Source organism: Electrona antarctica (assembly GCF_951216825.1).
Source record: "Electrona antarctica genome assembly, chromosome: 3".
Lineage (NCBI taxonomy): Eukaryota > Metazoa > Chordata > Actinopteri > Myctophiformes > Myctophidae > Electrona > Electrona antarctica.
The window spans coordinates 3,929,677-3,946,051 of NC_136808.1; the positions used below are offsets into that span (position 1 = coordinate 3,929,677).

General features: G+C 41.2%; 2 protein-coding genes across 3 annotated transcripts in view; both read left to right on the forward strand.

Annotated features, from left to right (window-relative positions):
- LOC306920623 (UDP-glucuronosyltransferase 2A2-like) overlaps positions 1-16,375 on the forward strand; it is a gene marked incomplete at both ends in the record, with an annotated part of 303,140 nt that overhangs the window by 274,682 nt on the left and 12,083 nt on the right.
- styx (serine/threonine/tyrosine interacting protein) lies at positions 533-14,931 on the forward strand. 2 transcript variants are annotated; one of them, XM_079496658.1, is made up of 11 exons: positions 533-764; positions 1,257-1,289; positions 5,344-5,397; positions 5,531-5,628; positions 5,765-5,825; positions 5,920-5,956; positions 6,234-6,273; positions 7,367-7,417; positions 10,278-10,350; positions 12,728-12,821; positions 14,353-14,931. In XM_079496658.1, exons 1-11 carry the CDS (start codon positions 705-707, stop codon positions 14,424-14,426), a joined length of 675 nt encoding a protein of 224 aa, XP_079352784.1. In that variant the 5' UTR covers positions 533-704; the 3' UTR covers positions 14,427-14,931. The 2 variants fall into 2 exon arrangements, with proteins under 2 accessions (XP_079352784.1, XP_079352785.1); XM_079496659.1 differs by lacking the exon at positions 533-764 and adding an exon at positions 997-1,098.

Here is a 16,375-nt window from a genome sequence, read left to right on the forward strand (position 1 = left end):
TAGGTGTACTGTCCAAAAACTTGTTTTGCACAAAGCGGCCTCCTGGTGGCGCTATAACAGGCCGTTCTGGAAAATGTGGGGCAGAGGTTCATCGTTGGCATCCAGGGAGTGTGTGTGCAAAGTTTGGCATCGACCTGGTTAACGGTGCCGGAGATTAGCTGGTAACAGACGGACGGAAGGACACACACACACACACACACACACACACACACACACACACACACACACGGACACACACACACGGACGGAGTGCAAAACATACTCTCTCCCCATGCCTTCGGCCTGGTGGAGACAAAAATGTGAACTATCCCTTTAAGTTATAGCTAGCTATAGGATTAATGGTGTGGTCGCATATATGTCCAGCTTTGAGGGACACAAACATTGAAGACAAACGTGTGTAAACACAAACAAAACAAAAACATTGAAGACAAAAGTGAGGACGCAAATTGTGATTGGCCAGAATAATTTGATGTATGACGATAAGAGCGCCCCTCACTTCACACGGGTGTGATTTTCTTTTCAGTGTCGCCGCCTGGCTGGTCACGTGACACATCTGTCAGGCAAAACAGCATGGCGGGCATGCATGTGCAACCTGAAAACAAACCGCAACAACTATTCTTCAGTTAACCATCTGTCGGAGAGACGCGGATATTAATCACAAGAACCGTGTATTAAAATATAAATATATATATATACACCGTAACATGGAAGAGGAGAACAAGCTTCAGTTCCCGTCTCTTCCTGCGTCCAAGGAGGATCTCCTGGTGCGTTCGCTAACACTTTGCATGGCTTAGGATGTGATTGTCATGTGTGAGCGTGTTACTACTTTATCATTCGACAAGAATGGCGTGTTATTGTGTGAGAGCTTTGTCGACACGCGTCACGTCGCCACATTTGTTGGTTGAAACTCATGTCATTTTTGGTGTCCAGCACGCAAACGATGTTTAGCCTAGCCTGGTTGCTAACGTTAGCCACGTATTCAAGTCTGCAGCTGCAGCAGCCTCGATGTGTCAGCCTCAGGGAGGGTGTCGCTTCAGTGACTTGCCTTAAAGAATATCGAATCTATAGACTAGGGAGAGGAAAAGCAGTCTCTCCTTTGTAGGACATATTCTTCACTATATTATAAGCTTATGGCCTACACGCATTGTTAGCTTGTATTCTATTCTATTGATAAGCAAGTGACACATACATCATGAGTTTCAAAATGTCTCAAATGTCTGCAATCTGCTAACTGTTTGCTTTGCTCTCTTCCTCAGGACTGGGCTTACCCAATGAGACGAGACATGCAGGTACTGTAGATGATGATTATGATTCTTTTTATTTGTCCATTTTCTTCCCAACGATCTGAAAAAGGAAAGAAAAGAGGGGGGGGGGGGACAGATGCATAGATGGATAACCCTAACGTTTCAGGCCAAGGACAACTTAGTAATAATACACCTTTCATCACATGAAATGCAGCTCAAAGTGCTTTACAGGGCAATAAAGAAAAAAGAAAAGCATGAATAACAAAGATAATTAAAAATCAACTAAAAGCAAGTCTTTGACTAGCACAGTCCCCATTACACCTAAGACAGGCAGCCTCTGTAGATAGCTTTAAAGCACTTTAAGCTATCTACAGAGGCTGCCTGTCTTAGGTGTAATGGGGGTTCATTCTAAGAAGCCATCGGGCTGTAGAAGCAGAATTCTGCGTCACTGTGTATATTTTGTATTATTATATGCCAGCAGGTCTGGTCAGCACTAGTATTGACATTGTGATTTAGAAATATGCGGAAGCCCCCTGGCCTGGTCTGTTGAACCCCCTGTTGAAAACATGTCTAGGGTGCTGTCCACCCAGAGAGGTTCTGTCAATTTCTGCAGGAATACAAGTACGCTCACCCCAAAACACTCGCCCCGGGTAACACTAACCTTATTCTTAAACGTAACCTTAGTGTTTTGAGCCGAGTGTTTCGGTTACCGTCTGCAGAGGGCTTGATGATCACACCAACAGATACTCTAATACTCTATTAAGCATAAATTATAATCTGGAACAATCAGTTATGGGACGTTATCTGCTAGGTATGTATATATTCGCTTTGCTTTGTTCTTGAGTACATCCACATATGTTAATGTGGGTTCTAAAACGGTTAGTCCCAATACTACTGCAGCCTTGTAGCTGTACTGGGGAAGGGGAGCGCTTGATTGCCTTACACACGCTGGCCGTGCGGGCGTGTAAGCACCGCCTGCACTCATATGACTGGCTCCAGGTCCAGCCAGCCCCGTAAAGACATCAAGTGCTATTCTCCCCTCACATAGTCTACTTGCCGAGCAAAACAAGGAAGTGTGTGGCTCGCTCTGGTGGCGCAAAGCGTAGCTACTTTTGTGAATTTAATAGTTTTATGGGGTTAATATTGCTATATGTTTGTAACTGCTTTAGAAAAGCAATAAGCTACGCATCGGGTCTCACTACGCCTCTCAGCCATGGTAAAATCCACGGTAACCTGAGACCTCTTGTGGCTTATTGCTTTAACGTCCTTGTGACCAGTGCCCGTGTGTTGGTTCCCACAGCACTAGTTTGCTGGCTGGCAGCTCTTGGTGTCCTGCTAGTCGTCTCCTCCTTTCTGGCTCACCCTTGGCTATCCATCATACAGATTTATGTTGGTACTGATGTTTAGTACTGCACGCAGCATTCTGGTGTAGCACCCATCTAGAGACTTCTGCAGGGTTGGCTTCAGGGTCCAGCATTCACTGCCGTATAGGAGGACAGACTCTGCCGTTGCGTAGAAGAAGCCGAGTTTGGTTTGACGGGGGAGGTTGGAGTGCCATGCCGTTCAGGGCCCTCCATGCAAGTGCCTTTCTCACTTTCAGGTCTTGCTCGGTTGAGTTGACCCATGAGCCCAGCCCAGGTACTTGAAGTCCTTGACTTCCTTCAAAGCAGTGAATCCTGTTGTTGTCAGAGGTGGATGCTCTGATGGGATGTTATGTAAGGGATAATATCTGGCTAGGTGGTCATTATCAGGAGATAATTCACCGACAGGGAGTTTAACCACCGAGGCGAAGCCGAGGTGGTTACACTCCCTGAAGGTGATACATTGATACATTGACCCAAAACACAACAAAAAAAGTATTCCATAAGTTCGCGCTGGCTGCGTCTGGCCAGCTGCAGGGCTGCAGCACTGTCGGAAAACAAGGAAGTGAGTTGATCAAATAGAATCCTTTTTCGGGTCCTGCTTCGTCTATTTCTCCCTCAAATGTTTTCAAAAACACTTTTAAGAGCAATGTTTAGCTGTAAATGACATTGTGTGTCACTAGTGTGTGTGTGTGTTTACATGGCTGTCATGTTGGAAACAGCAGTAAATCAAGCGGGGCGCAGCCGAGCAGCTGGTGCTCAGAGGGTTTGATTAGGCAGCGGTCATTATCGACACATAATTCACCGCTGAATTAAGCGATTGACCAATCAGAATCAAGCATTCAACCAAGCCATGTAATAAATAGGTGATAACTTTAGTTTTCTTGGCATTCAGCCGGAGGCCAACCTTTGCGCACTCTGATTCCACTCTGGTAAGGAGCTCCTGCGCTTGTTCCACGTGGTCAGAGTAGAGCAGGCTGATGTCGTCTGTGTAGTCCAGGTCTGTCAGGACTACTGTGGGGTGTCATCGCGACCTCCTTGGTGTTATGGTGAGGCCAAGATCCTGCTCTCCTGTCCATTGATGGCCTTCCTTAATGCGTAGTCCAGGATTATGGCGAAAAGGAAGGAGGCTCCTTGCAGTACCCCAGCCAAGATGTCAAACTCCTCACTGTTGCCATCTGGGGTCACCACCTTGGCCCTTGTTCCTTCATACATGGTCTCTATTGCCCGGAGTAAGTTGGGTGGGACACCGTAGGCTTTAAGGATCTTTATCATCGTGCCTCTGTGGATCGAGTCAAATTCGAGCCTTTTTGAAGTCGATAAAGCACAACACGGCATCCAGGACGGTTGTTCCTTTTAACCTCAATGATTCTCCTTAGGGCCAAGATCTGGGCCACGGTAGTTCTCCCTTCTCGAAAGCCGTTTTGGTTCTCCCTCAGATGAGGGTCGATGGCATGCCCGTTCAGGATCATACGAGACCTTTGTGGTGATGCACGTCAGGAGGCACCGGGATGATGTTGGAGAGAGACCATATGTCAGGCTGTTTGTTGTTTAGCAATTCAATTAATTAAACATAACATTTAATAATTAATCAAAGTCTGCGGTTCTATCATTGGGTGGTTTTCTGTGAATGTAATGCTGTCTGCGCGCGTGGCCGAGGAATGCACATACAAAGATGCCATTGCCTGGCCCTGTATCGTCACTGTTCAAATAAATATTTGATTAAGGAATATAATATGCCTTTTGTATTATTTCTGTATATCAGCAAAATGTCGATTTTTATTTTAGTCATTGAGCGAAATTAAATTCATTCTATTCTCAGATTTCTTACAAGATCGCAGCTTATCAACTAACCGGTTAATCGATCCATAAGGTTATCAAAACGTATCAATTATTAATTAATTGATAATTCCCATCCCTAGAAGAAGTTGATCTTGGCTGATGATTACAATTTAGATAGATAGATAGATAGATTTTATTTCGGTCCGTACAGGAAAAAGGATTACATACAGACATACATACATTAATATCCACTAATCACTAGTGGTACCGAAAAGGTGAAGGCAGAAGCCGAAGCTTATTGCGCCTACCCTTTTTGAACATAACTCAAATTACACTAATCAGAGAATGTTGTCAGACATGGATTTCATTAAAGAGAAAAAAACAACTATAAGGTTCTGGCCATTGATTGTGAGAAATCTAAGAAATCTAAGCCGGGCTTAGATATGGCCTATATTATGAAAAAATAAAAAATAAATAAAAAAACAAACAAAAACAATTTGACTTTACATTAGTATCGTCAATTATGCATCAATGTGTCCTGATTTATAACCACTTTCAACATGGTGTTGCTATTTTGGATGTCAATAATGCAAGCAAATATTCAAAAGTTTTTAAAAAGGTTTTAAAAGACGTTCAAAAATAGCTGATCTACAAGCTCACAATGCATCGTGATGCAATGCGTTGTGGGCTTGTAGATCAGCTATTGATTTGTTTTTTAAAATGGCATAAGTTCAGTTTGTGTGTGAAAATGAAATAAAGGTCACTCAAAACATTGATAATCAGTGCTAAAAGCAGTGGTACAGAAACCGGTCCCATACATTACCAAAGTATTGTAGGTTACCTCCATTCTAATACATTCGGAATGTCATACAATCTAAACTAAATCTAACAGCAAGATATATTTGTTTTCCTTTTAGTAATATGGTTCTGTTCTGTTCTGTTGTTGTTCTTTGCAGGAGATTTTGCCCGGACTATTTTTAGGCCCCTACTCTGCTGCAATGAAGAGCAAGGTAATTTGAAGACTATTTTAAAAACTAAGACATGTAGGGATGGGTATGAAGAGCACCTGTTTTGTGAGACTTCATTTTGTCTGTTATGTCTTTGTATAACTCATATCACATACACGCTTTTCTCTTTGTCTAGCTGCCAATCCTTGAAAGACAGGGCATAACTCATGTTGTTTGTGTCCGCCAAGATATTGAAGCCAATTTTATCAAGCCTAATTTCCCGCATACATTTAGGTAAGCAAATCAACTGAGATCTGTCAGTTGACTAGACTTGAACATTCTTTTGTCATCATTGATGAAGTGAAGCTGCACACAAAGCTTGGTTGGATTGATCGAAATGCAAACACTAAATGTTGTTGTATGCTTGCAGATACCTTGTGTTAGATATTGCTGACAATCCAGTGGAAAATATAATACGATTTTTCCCTATGGTAAGTAAGAACGTAGACTGTTGGCTAATGTCTACTTGGGCTTGCATGTTAAGGTATTTGTTCAATTGAATTGTCATTTCTCCCTCCTCAACAGACTAAAGAATTTATTGATAACTGCTTAGCAACTGAAGGTAAATAACATGCATCAGTTTTCATTTGCTGTTCTGTAGCTTTTAAACTACAATGTTATAAATGTATTTTCTAATAAATATTCCTATTCGAGGCTACCAGTGTGTGCTTACTTGAATATGTTTTATTTCAACTTTGAAATTGCACTATAAATCAAGTGTGGGGTCACTGAAACATTTCCTGGTATACTGTATGTTTGAGAACCCCTGATGTACATTATCAATCACATATTTTGTTTTTAGCATTTGCTCTGAACATACCTTTCTTTTGTTCCCCAAGGAAAGGTACTTATTCATGGTAATGCAGGGATATCAAGAAGGTAAGGGTTCTAGTTTTAGGCTAATATCTATCCGACTGTATGTATACTAATGGGTGGTACTTTGAGATCACTCATAATTAAATATTAATATTACGTTGTTTAGTTTACAGGAATTCCAGTCTAACATAAAATAAAGTAATTTTACTGATCACATTATTACATTAGAACATTTTAAAGGCAAATAAAATGATTAAAACAGATGTGCATAATGCACATCTCAAAACCAAATCAGATGGGTGCTGGATCTCAAGAACACCATATCGCTCCTGTTAAAGTTATTTATAATGTGAAAAAAATATTGATGTTTCTCAGGCTTGGTATAAACAGAAATAAAAACCTATATTAGCTTTAGTCCCCACACTCCCACTTCATAAGAATATATAATATAATATATTATATTACATATTGACATCAGCCAAAATGTAGTAAACAATTAATTTAATTTTCACATTAATACAGTGGGCTAAATATACAGTATACACACATTTTTTCTGCATAGCCATGATGCTGAGGCTGTCTTATTTATAGTTACAGATAGATAGTGATGCACCGGATATTCGGCCGCAGACAATATTCGGCAGAAAATGGCTAAAAATTCATTTTCGGCCTATTCGGTTTCGGCCCGAATAGGCAGAAAATATATCACCGAATAGTGTATACAATTAAATTCATTCAAAAGAACTGAATAAATGTTTTATGGACCCATAATAGTGATTATTATTTAAGTTAAGTTTTGCCATAAATCAGGTAGCTTTAAGGTACGTTCATGACAGCAATGGTAGGAAAAAAGATATATAATATTAATCATATTCAGATATCCGGTATTTGGTTTTCAGCCAACTGTTTCCTATATTCGGTTTCGGCCGAGAATTTCCCTTTCGGTGCATCCCTAGTTATAGTAACGGGTTACATGTTAATATACTGTATAAACTTAATTCCTTATTTCAGTGCTGCCGCAGTCTGTGTAACACAGACTATCTGTATGCACGTATACAGTTTACTGTATTGCATTGTATTGCATTATCAAGATATTCTATTTACACATTAATACAGTTTACAGGTTCATATAAACTTCATACTTTATTCCTTTCAGTGCTGCCTTAGTGATTGCATACCTTATGGAGACATTTGGGATGAAGTACAGGTGAGTTACAAATCTACACTTAATTTAATTGACTTTGATTAACTGATCATTCTATCAGGATACTTTTTTTATTTTTTTCCTAAATTTTTATCCCTCGATTTTGTAACCCATTTTTTCACCCCTGTGCCAATTATCTAATGTGATCCTGGGCTCTCTACACACCCTCCGCCAACCTAGTCCCCATATATGGGGGACATGGGGAGAGCAACGGACTTGAACTCATGCTTCCTTCCTGCCTGAGTGTCCAAGTTGCTCCTTTACACATGACGGGGGGGAGTTTCCCTGGTTGGACGTAGCACGTGGAAGGAACACGTTATTCCAACCAGTTCCTTTCCCCTCCATCAGGCGCCCCGGCTGGCCAGGGGGAGGCAGTTTGTTTAGAGACCAGGATTACTGCATGTTTTTGTGAGGGTATCTACCCTAGGGGACACGGGGAGAACATGCAAACTCCGCACAGAAAGGCCCTTTCGCCAACCCCGCCTCGGGTATGGGCACTGACCCAGTTCTATCAGGATACATTTAATCTAGTTTTATTATCCTGTGCTATTTATTTGGCATATATGCCACAAATTGAATATCATAGTGATTGGAGACAGGGTTTTCATGATTCTAACACCTTTTTTTTTAACACATTCACCAAATAAAAAGTGAGCACTGAACTTTAGTCCTGCCCCCTGTACTGCCGGAATCAAATGGTGTTTTTTTTTACCACAGATCTCCGCCATTTGTTTACATCAACCTTTGACATGCTTTGACATAATTTCTGCCGAGAGACACGGTGAACCAAGTGTGTGCTATCGCGCCATTAATTCATTGCTGTCTGGCTGTGTTACTTGTCACTCAGAGAGACATTGTAGATGTTCAAACTCCTAACTAATCAGACAATCTTTCTTCAAAACTGTCCAGGAACGGTACGTTGCTGGCAGTTGGCTGAAATGAAACGATATAAATCACGACCGCTTTGAGTGTCTAACCAATCAATACGTGTATGCTTCCAACAGTTTAGAGTGATTGTTTTTGGAGTAAGACCAACTTGATATATCTATGGAGGCAAAGGGATTGCAATATGCAGTGGAGGGATATATTCACAAACTCATCGTAACATGGAGGATCAACATCCTTAGCACACCATGGGCCCGATTCATTAAGCAATTTACGCTAATATTCTGAACGTACGGACCGTTCCTACATTACGTGTGGGATTCATCATATTTTTGGGCCGTGAATTGTGGCGTACAGTCCGCTCATTCTCACGTCAGCTCTGAGGCTGACTTACCAGGGATCAAAGCTTGAGTATATGTATTTAGAATGCTTTAGTCTTCATGCTGAATCAATGAGTACTCCCAAACCTCAAATAAAAATATGTATGTGCCCAACATTAATGTCCCATCTGATCATGTCGCTGCAGGCTGCCTCATTGGGCAGCCTCATGGGCCCCATTTTGTTGTGGTATTAATTTATAATAGGCTACTAGGCTAATAGGTTACTGTATATTGATCACATCATGAACACCACTCCGGCAACTCCAAATCCGTGATTAATTTAATATTATTTATTGACGTCATGTCACATGAACGCGAGGCTGTGTCGTGTGTCCAGAGAACGGATCCATTCTCCAGACAATCCGACATGCGTGATCAACAGTGATTGATATATTAATCCAAAAGACGTATTTCCCCTCAAACTCTGATAATAAATATCGGATATAACTATTATTTACCTGTGCAAAGGTGAGTGAGCAATTCAATAGAAAGGGCTTTTATAATATTCTTGCCTTAGCCTTTGGTCTTGAGGTTGAACTCAAATAAATGTATTAATTAACTTTCTCCTTATATGTAAGAAAAGGCTATATCCTACAGATTCCTACTTTATTAACCAGTGGCTCCATCGGATAGGGACTTGCTTGCCAAAATAAGCTGATCTACAAGTTGTTACACGATGCGCACCCGACGCGCTGTTAGCTTGTAGATGTGTCCATTTTGGAACATGTTAGTAATGTGTTGTGATACCATAAACGTCATCACGTTAGTTTCTGGTTACTTTTTATGCTGGTCAAATGGGCATGGATGATCTAAACGAGGTCAAACGCCTGGGAAAGAGGGAGACCCTGTGATTCTCAGGCAAAAATTAGCTACAGCCGCGATACCCACAGATGGAGGCAGTACGCTGCGTTTGGTGAATGGCACGTGAGATTGGGCATACCGAACATACACCCTCCTTTAGTCATTTTGTTTACACCTGGGTGTAAATTTCATGTCTCCATTTTGGAGAAAGGACCTTCTAAAAGTAGCAACCGGGCTTCTAAGGTAGGATTGGACACAGACCTTTTACGGTTTTGCGAGTACCACAGACGAAAAACACCAGCTCAGTGGCCTTGTGGTTAGAGTGTCCGCCCTGAGACTGGGAGGTTGGGGTTCAATCCCCGGCCGGGTCATACCAAAGACTCTAAAAATGGGACCCAATGCTCCCTGCTTGACACTCAGCATCAAGGGTTGGATTGGGGGTAAGTCCCTGCGACATACTAGCGTCATGTCCAGGGGGTGTACTTGTACATCAAGCTGCCTCACGCTACAGAAACAGGAGATAGGCTCCTGCCCTATGGGCCTCATGGCTCGGCAAGGCTACAGACGAAAAACAGTCAAAGTCCAAATTTCATTCTGACCCCTCCACGAAAAGGCCTCGTTGTCCTGAACCCTTATCTATCATTTATACATTATGGATCAATAGTGTGGACTTAGACTTTTTTCGTCTGTGCCATTCAATTGTCAATAGAATAGTTGCCCTTGAAATTACTGCTGTAAGTTGTCCAGGCACAGTGTACCAGTTGCTCTGTAGCTAACCCTGTATCTTTATTCAACAGGGATGCTTTCAGCCACGTCCAAGAGAGGAGATTCTGCATCAACCCCAATGTGGGCTTCGTACATCAGTTACAGGTCAGATTCCTGGCTCATGTGTAGATTTGCATGGTAAGAGATCATGGTAAAGCATATCTCTGCTGTCGGGGAAAAACCACCTAACTCCAAATGTTCATTTTTCAGGAAATTGATCCCCCCCCCAGGAAATGAAGAAAACATAAAACATATTTTAAAAACAATGCTTTACTGCCCCAACAAAGTTGATATTGTGACTTTATATATTGTCAATGACTTGGTGGTGGAATTAACTGCTTTAGCAGACAGTTGAGAGTCCAATGGAGTAAAGAGGTTTTGTGCTGTATTTCTTTTTTAACCAACACACAGGTGTAAAGGGTGTTCAATAATCAATAGCATTGATCAATCAAAAAATCAAAAACCTCAAATTGAGTCGGAGGTGGTTTCCCCCTGACAGCGACGATATGGAAAAAGCAGTACGATATGCACATTCTCGCGGCAGCACACGGTGCCTGACCCCAAAAAATAGTTCAACTTCCCTGAATGGGCAAAACATTGTTTGTTTGGTTAAAATAATAAAGAAAAGACCAGAGAGCAACTTATTGTGTGCAGACATTTCTTTTATCTATTTTTTGTTTATTCCATTAAAATGCAGGACATACAAAGACACAAAAGGAACAGTACAAAACGTAAACTAAGCCCTGAGGGGAGAATTATAGAGAGAAGCAAAATTTAGTGTGTAAAAGTAGTAATAATATTGGAAATTAAAGAAAAACATTCAAATAAAAAAGGTAGAGAAAAACAAAATAATAAAAAAAAATAAGTCAAACAATCTCAGTGAGTTAAGGTGGCCTTACACTAGCCGATAATCGGGCATTTTTGACGCTCGGGGGGGGGGGGGGCCCGACCGCTCAAAGCGCGATTGGGATCGCCCCGATCAACATCAAGAATATTTGATATTTGCTCTGCCCCGCTCCGATTATCCTGTAGTGTGTGGTGCTATAAGATTTCAGATTGAAAAAAATCGGCTAGTGTAAGGCCACCTTTTAATATATGCGAGGAAAGGGTCCCAGGTTCTGTGGAAACCATTCAAGGAGCCTCTGACTGCAAATTTTATTTTCTCTAAATGAAGAAATGATGACAGGTCTTTTAACCAGGATGTCGTGGGAGGGGGGGGGGTTAGGGCTCTTCCATTGTAGCAGTATGCGCCGTCTAGCTATAAGAGAAGCGAATGCGATCAAATCTTTCTGGTACTTATTGAGTCATTTCTTTTATCTATATGTGGTAAAGCATCCATTATCTCCCGGTGCTAATCTTCTAAAGGTGCGTTCAGACTTGGATGGTTGGAGCGGCGCGATTACATACAAAGTCAATGCAAAGAGAAGAAGTTGCGCGAGCGCCGCGCGACCTGGCGCAGCACAAACCGAGGCGAATATTTAAATTCAAGTCTGAACGCACCTTAACAGGCCAAACTGCATTTCTATTTCCAACCCTCTGTGGTCTATGAAAGCTCAAACGTCTCTTCTGTAGCTAGAAATGAGCAAACCACTGCTGTGTCGTTAAGATGGATGCTGTCAGAGATTAATACATGTAAACGGCATGCTGTATTTTCTTGACTTTAAAATCTTTGAAAACGAGAGAGCAGAGCCATGTCCACAAACGGACAATGCACCACTTTCAACTGATAATTCAAGTAAAAGCTTGATACACGTGAAGAGTTATACAACAACTGCAAGTTTAAGTTAATGCACGTCACATACAATGCACCTTTCACTATTTATATGCTGGATTTCGGCAAACTAATGCAGCACAGCATAGCTAATATCTTCATGTTGATCTGTTCATTTCAGTCTCTCTGTGAGTGCAATGCTCTGGCTTCTCACTAGGGAGAGGGCCTCACACTTTGCAAACCCCTAGTCTACTTTGGGGCTGCAACTATTGATAGAAATTATTCTATTATATAACTTTTTGATGGATTGAATAATCAAGGGTTTTCCTTTTAGTTTTTTCTTTCTTACATTTGTTATAAATCAACAAATTGATTAACCACTTACATTAACAGTTACAGTATGTTAACACAACAGTTTGTCATACATTATTAGTGAAAATAGCAGCACCTAAAACCTTTTAGACCAATTGCACTTGGATATACATGAATAAATGGATAAGATCAGTCAGGTTTTGAGCTCCAGGGCTAACCGAGGACAATAATAAGAATAAAACGTTTACCTGGGCACTTCAAAATCAATCTGGGAACCCATCGGCAAAAAAAAGAAACGGCACCCTCTGCTGACAGTCGGTAGCGCAGCACAGAATCTGTTCTTGAGAGATTACTTCAAAGTACCCCTGAAATAAAAAGTTTAAAAAAATTCTACATCTTACATCTATGCTAGTGGCTGGTTTTCTTTTAGTTGTGATACTGATGTGGTTAATTTCCCAGGAGTATGAAGCGATCTACCTTGCCAAGCTGACCATCAAAATGATGTCGCCAATGCAGCTGGGCAGGTCCTTCTCCATGCAGGCTGGATTGCCAGGTTAGTGCATGACCAGTCTCACACCTGCGCTTTCTGTGGACTGTGTTCACAGAAAGCATTTTTCTTTAGCTGCCTTCACCTTTCTGCCATGCACTTCTACGGTAAAGATGGGAGTATAAGTGTGCACAGAAAGTGTTTGAGTGTAGTAAAAAAAAAAAAGTGTAAGTAAAATAGCCTCACGAAGACCCTGTGGTGAGAAAATAAAACCTTAAGCTTTTGGAGCTCAGTCCAGTGTGCGGACCTTACTTTCTTTTATATTATTTACTTCAGTTAGTGGATGTGCGTGTTCTATTGTTTCCCTCAATATGTTTTAACCAAAACAGAGGTGTAAAGGGTGTTACAGTAAATAGCTTTGATTTATGAAAATATATATATATATATATATATATATATATATAATATATACATCCATCCATAAAACTGAATAATGGAGTTAGCTGGACAGCGACGAATTATGTTAATAGGATGATTCTGTGGATTGTACTATACTGTACTAGAATCTTGTGTGCCTTACAGCACGCTCGCGTCTTAATGCCACGTGGTCCGTGGTGTTGTTTCACCGTGCCACGTGTGTTCGTCGCAGTGCAATCCGAGTGTGTGTCTGTGGCCGCTGACGTGTGTTTTCCGTGATGGGCAGGTTGTGTGTTTCTCCGTGAATGTTGTGTGTCCGCTGTCCATGTATAGAGCGTTGCAGTCCCGCCCCCTACCATGGACCAGGAAATTATTCTCCGTTCATTTTCCTCATAGACATTTCAGAAAGTATTTATTTAAAGACGTTTACGCCGCGGACAAAGCCAACTCGAGTCGTGACAAATCATGACAACAAACACAATTTTTGGGGCCGAAAAAATAATTAGAAAGAAGAAAAAAACGGCAGGTTACAACACTTTTTTTGTTGTTTTTCTTCTTTGTAATTATTTGTTTGGTCCAAAATATTGTTTGTGTTGTCATGAGTTGTCACGACTCGAGTTGGCTTTGTCCGTGGCGTAACCGTCTTTAAATAAATACTTTTTGAAATGTCTATGGGAAAAATGCATTGGGATTCATTTCCTGGTCCATGGTAGGGGGCGGGACTGCGACGCTCTATATTCTCGGACCAGTGGATCACGGACAGGGAGACCACGCTACCCTGCGCTGTGTTGAAAACGCAGGGTAGCGTCGGTGACATGTCGCGGAGCACGGGCGTAGGCGGCACCTCTGCATGCTCAGCATGTGTCACGATCTATATGAACCTTGCCGAACTGAACTGTGTTGGCCGAAGTGTGCGTGCACAACGTGTTACCGGCTCAAATGTATACAGATGTGGTATCTTAGCTCATGCAATTGAAGGTTCAATGTCATGTTCATGTAATTACTATCTAATGCTCTGCTCCTGGGGTTTGTGATCTCAGATTCTGTATCATGGTAATCTGTAGTATCACAGGAGCAGAGTCACACCACCAAACTGAATGCAATAACATTGCAATAAATGGTTAATCCTGAGCTGGAATTTCTAAATGAAAAACTGAAACCATCCATGTGTGTCCGTCAGGAAGCCGCAAGCGCAGCCTGGAGGAAGACGAGGACTTCGGGGGGATGCAGGTCACAGCGACCCAGAATGGATGAGATTTGCTGTTAAGACGTGGCGCAGTGCACTCTTATTTTTTACATTTTTATTGGGATTAAAAATGTAAATATTTGAACTTTTTCTAAGGGGATTGGGGTGGGAGGGAGGGGGAGAGCGCTCCTGCTGTCTGAGACATGCGGAGGCGATGGGGAACGGGATGATTTGATAAATGACATTTTTGTGTAATTCTTATTATTTTTTCTTCTTTTTTTCGGGCGCTGTATGCACTGATGGGAGATTTTTTGCAGTTTTATAGTATTTAAAGCATTTTGCATTTGCAGCGGGACAGTATTGCAATTATGCACTTTCAATACTTGAATTAATACTGTGGTCAACCAGATGGGGGCAGTATGGAAAAGGGAAAGTGAACCCAGTGACTATGACAGAGGAATAGCTTAAGCCTTGGCTTGGAAATTATGAATTTGAACTAATAATGAGGCTTACTGTGGAATAGTAAGGAATGAAAAATAACGACTCACTGCTTAATAAAAAAAAAAAAGATCTGACTTAAATCTGTGTGAATGTTGTTTGACAGGCCAACAACTTGGGGCACGTGACCATGAAATGAGGTGGGTTATTTTATCAGCATTATATTCATAAGATGTGTGGCAACAAGACATGTAAACATGTTAAAAGAAAAAACATGAGAACATGTTCTACAGAGGGGGGGGAGGGGTCAACTCAAGTGTCATCCTGGCATTAGGCAACCAGCAATGCATACCCTACTAGTGTATGTATTGCTGGTTACCTAGCCTCGATACCCAGGCTTTCATTTCGCCTGCGTGAAAAAAGAACTGGTTACCTAATGACAGGATCTTTGTCATGGACTCATTTAATTCAAACAAATGTCAATGTAGTCCGGCAGCCAACAGGCTTCTTTTGTTTAAAGTGGGGAAATGTGGTATATAGTCTTTTTTTATTGGCCTAAAATATTGTCTATATACATACATTCATGAATCATGAAATATTGAGCAATTTTTTTTAATAGGGGTTCCCTACCATTAACACCTATGGCAGGCAAAAATGTCAAACTTTTTTGATTGATTGAATTATTTATTAACAGTTTGCAGAATTACAGTACATTTCAAGCACAAACTCAATACAAAGACTTAACTGAGTGGACGACCCAATTAAGCATTACACTTGTTTACAAGAGGGTCCACCACCATGTTCAATTCATCAAAAGTAGCATGTGACATGTCAAACTAGGGGGTTTTCGTGATTCTGAATCCATTCCAAAGAATCCAAGATTTAGTTTTGCACAAAAAACACTTGAGATAAAAACGGCCATAGACGTCATGACATTTGTTGAAGTCAGCACATTTTGGGCAAGTGGCTATGTGTATTTTGTGCAAAACGAATGCTTGGAATTGATTCAGAATCCCGAAAACTCCCTAGTTTGACATGTCACATTTTGCCTGCCATAAGATGTTAATGGTAAGGTCACAAGAAACCTGTATAAAATAATTTCTCAATACCGACAGCCGGTCAGCAAGTGGATTCATGAATGTATGTATATAGACAATATCTTAGTCCAATAAAAGACTAATACCAAATATCCCACCCCACAACCCCGACTGCCGGACTAATGTGCTTTAACAATACTGGCGAATTTGGCTTAAACACGCACGTCAGGGTGATAGTCCTTATTGTAGTTTACTACACGGCTCGGTTGAATGCTTGATTCTGATTGGTCAATCGCTGAATTCTTGATAATAAATCGCTCTATAACATACCGCTGCCTAATCAAAGCACCTGGCTTGAATTTTATGCTATATCCAACATGACAGCCATTGTACGCCTTTTACTGTAAGTACCTGGCAGAACGCCATGCATTCGAGCGGCTAGCACCACTCAAAAGTGATTTAGTGGTTCAATACATTAAGAGTGACATTTGATTGTTATAAACTGTAATTGCAGTGTTGTAGTATATATTATGACAACTACT

Bases quoted from the DNA above. Each gene is read 5' to 3' on its own strand.
- styx (XM_079496658.1), top strand. From the start codon at position 705: ATGGAAGAGGAGAACAAGCTTCAGTTCCCGTCTCTTCCTGCGTCCAAG. The intron at 5,957-6,233 runs GTAAATAACATG...TTGTTCCCCAAG, and splicing joins TAACTGCTTAGCAACTGAAG to GAAAGGTACTTATTCATGGT. The intron at 12,822-14,352 runs GTTAGTGCATGA...TGTGTCCGTCAG, and splicing joins CATGCAGGCTGGATTGCCAG to GAAGCCGCAAGCGCAGCCTG.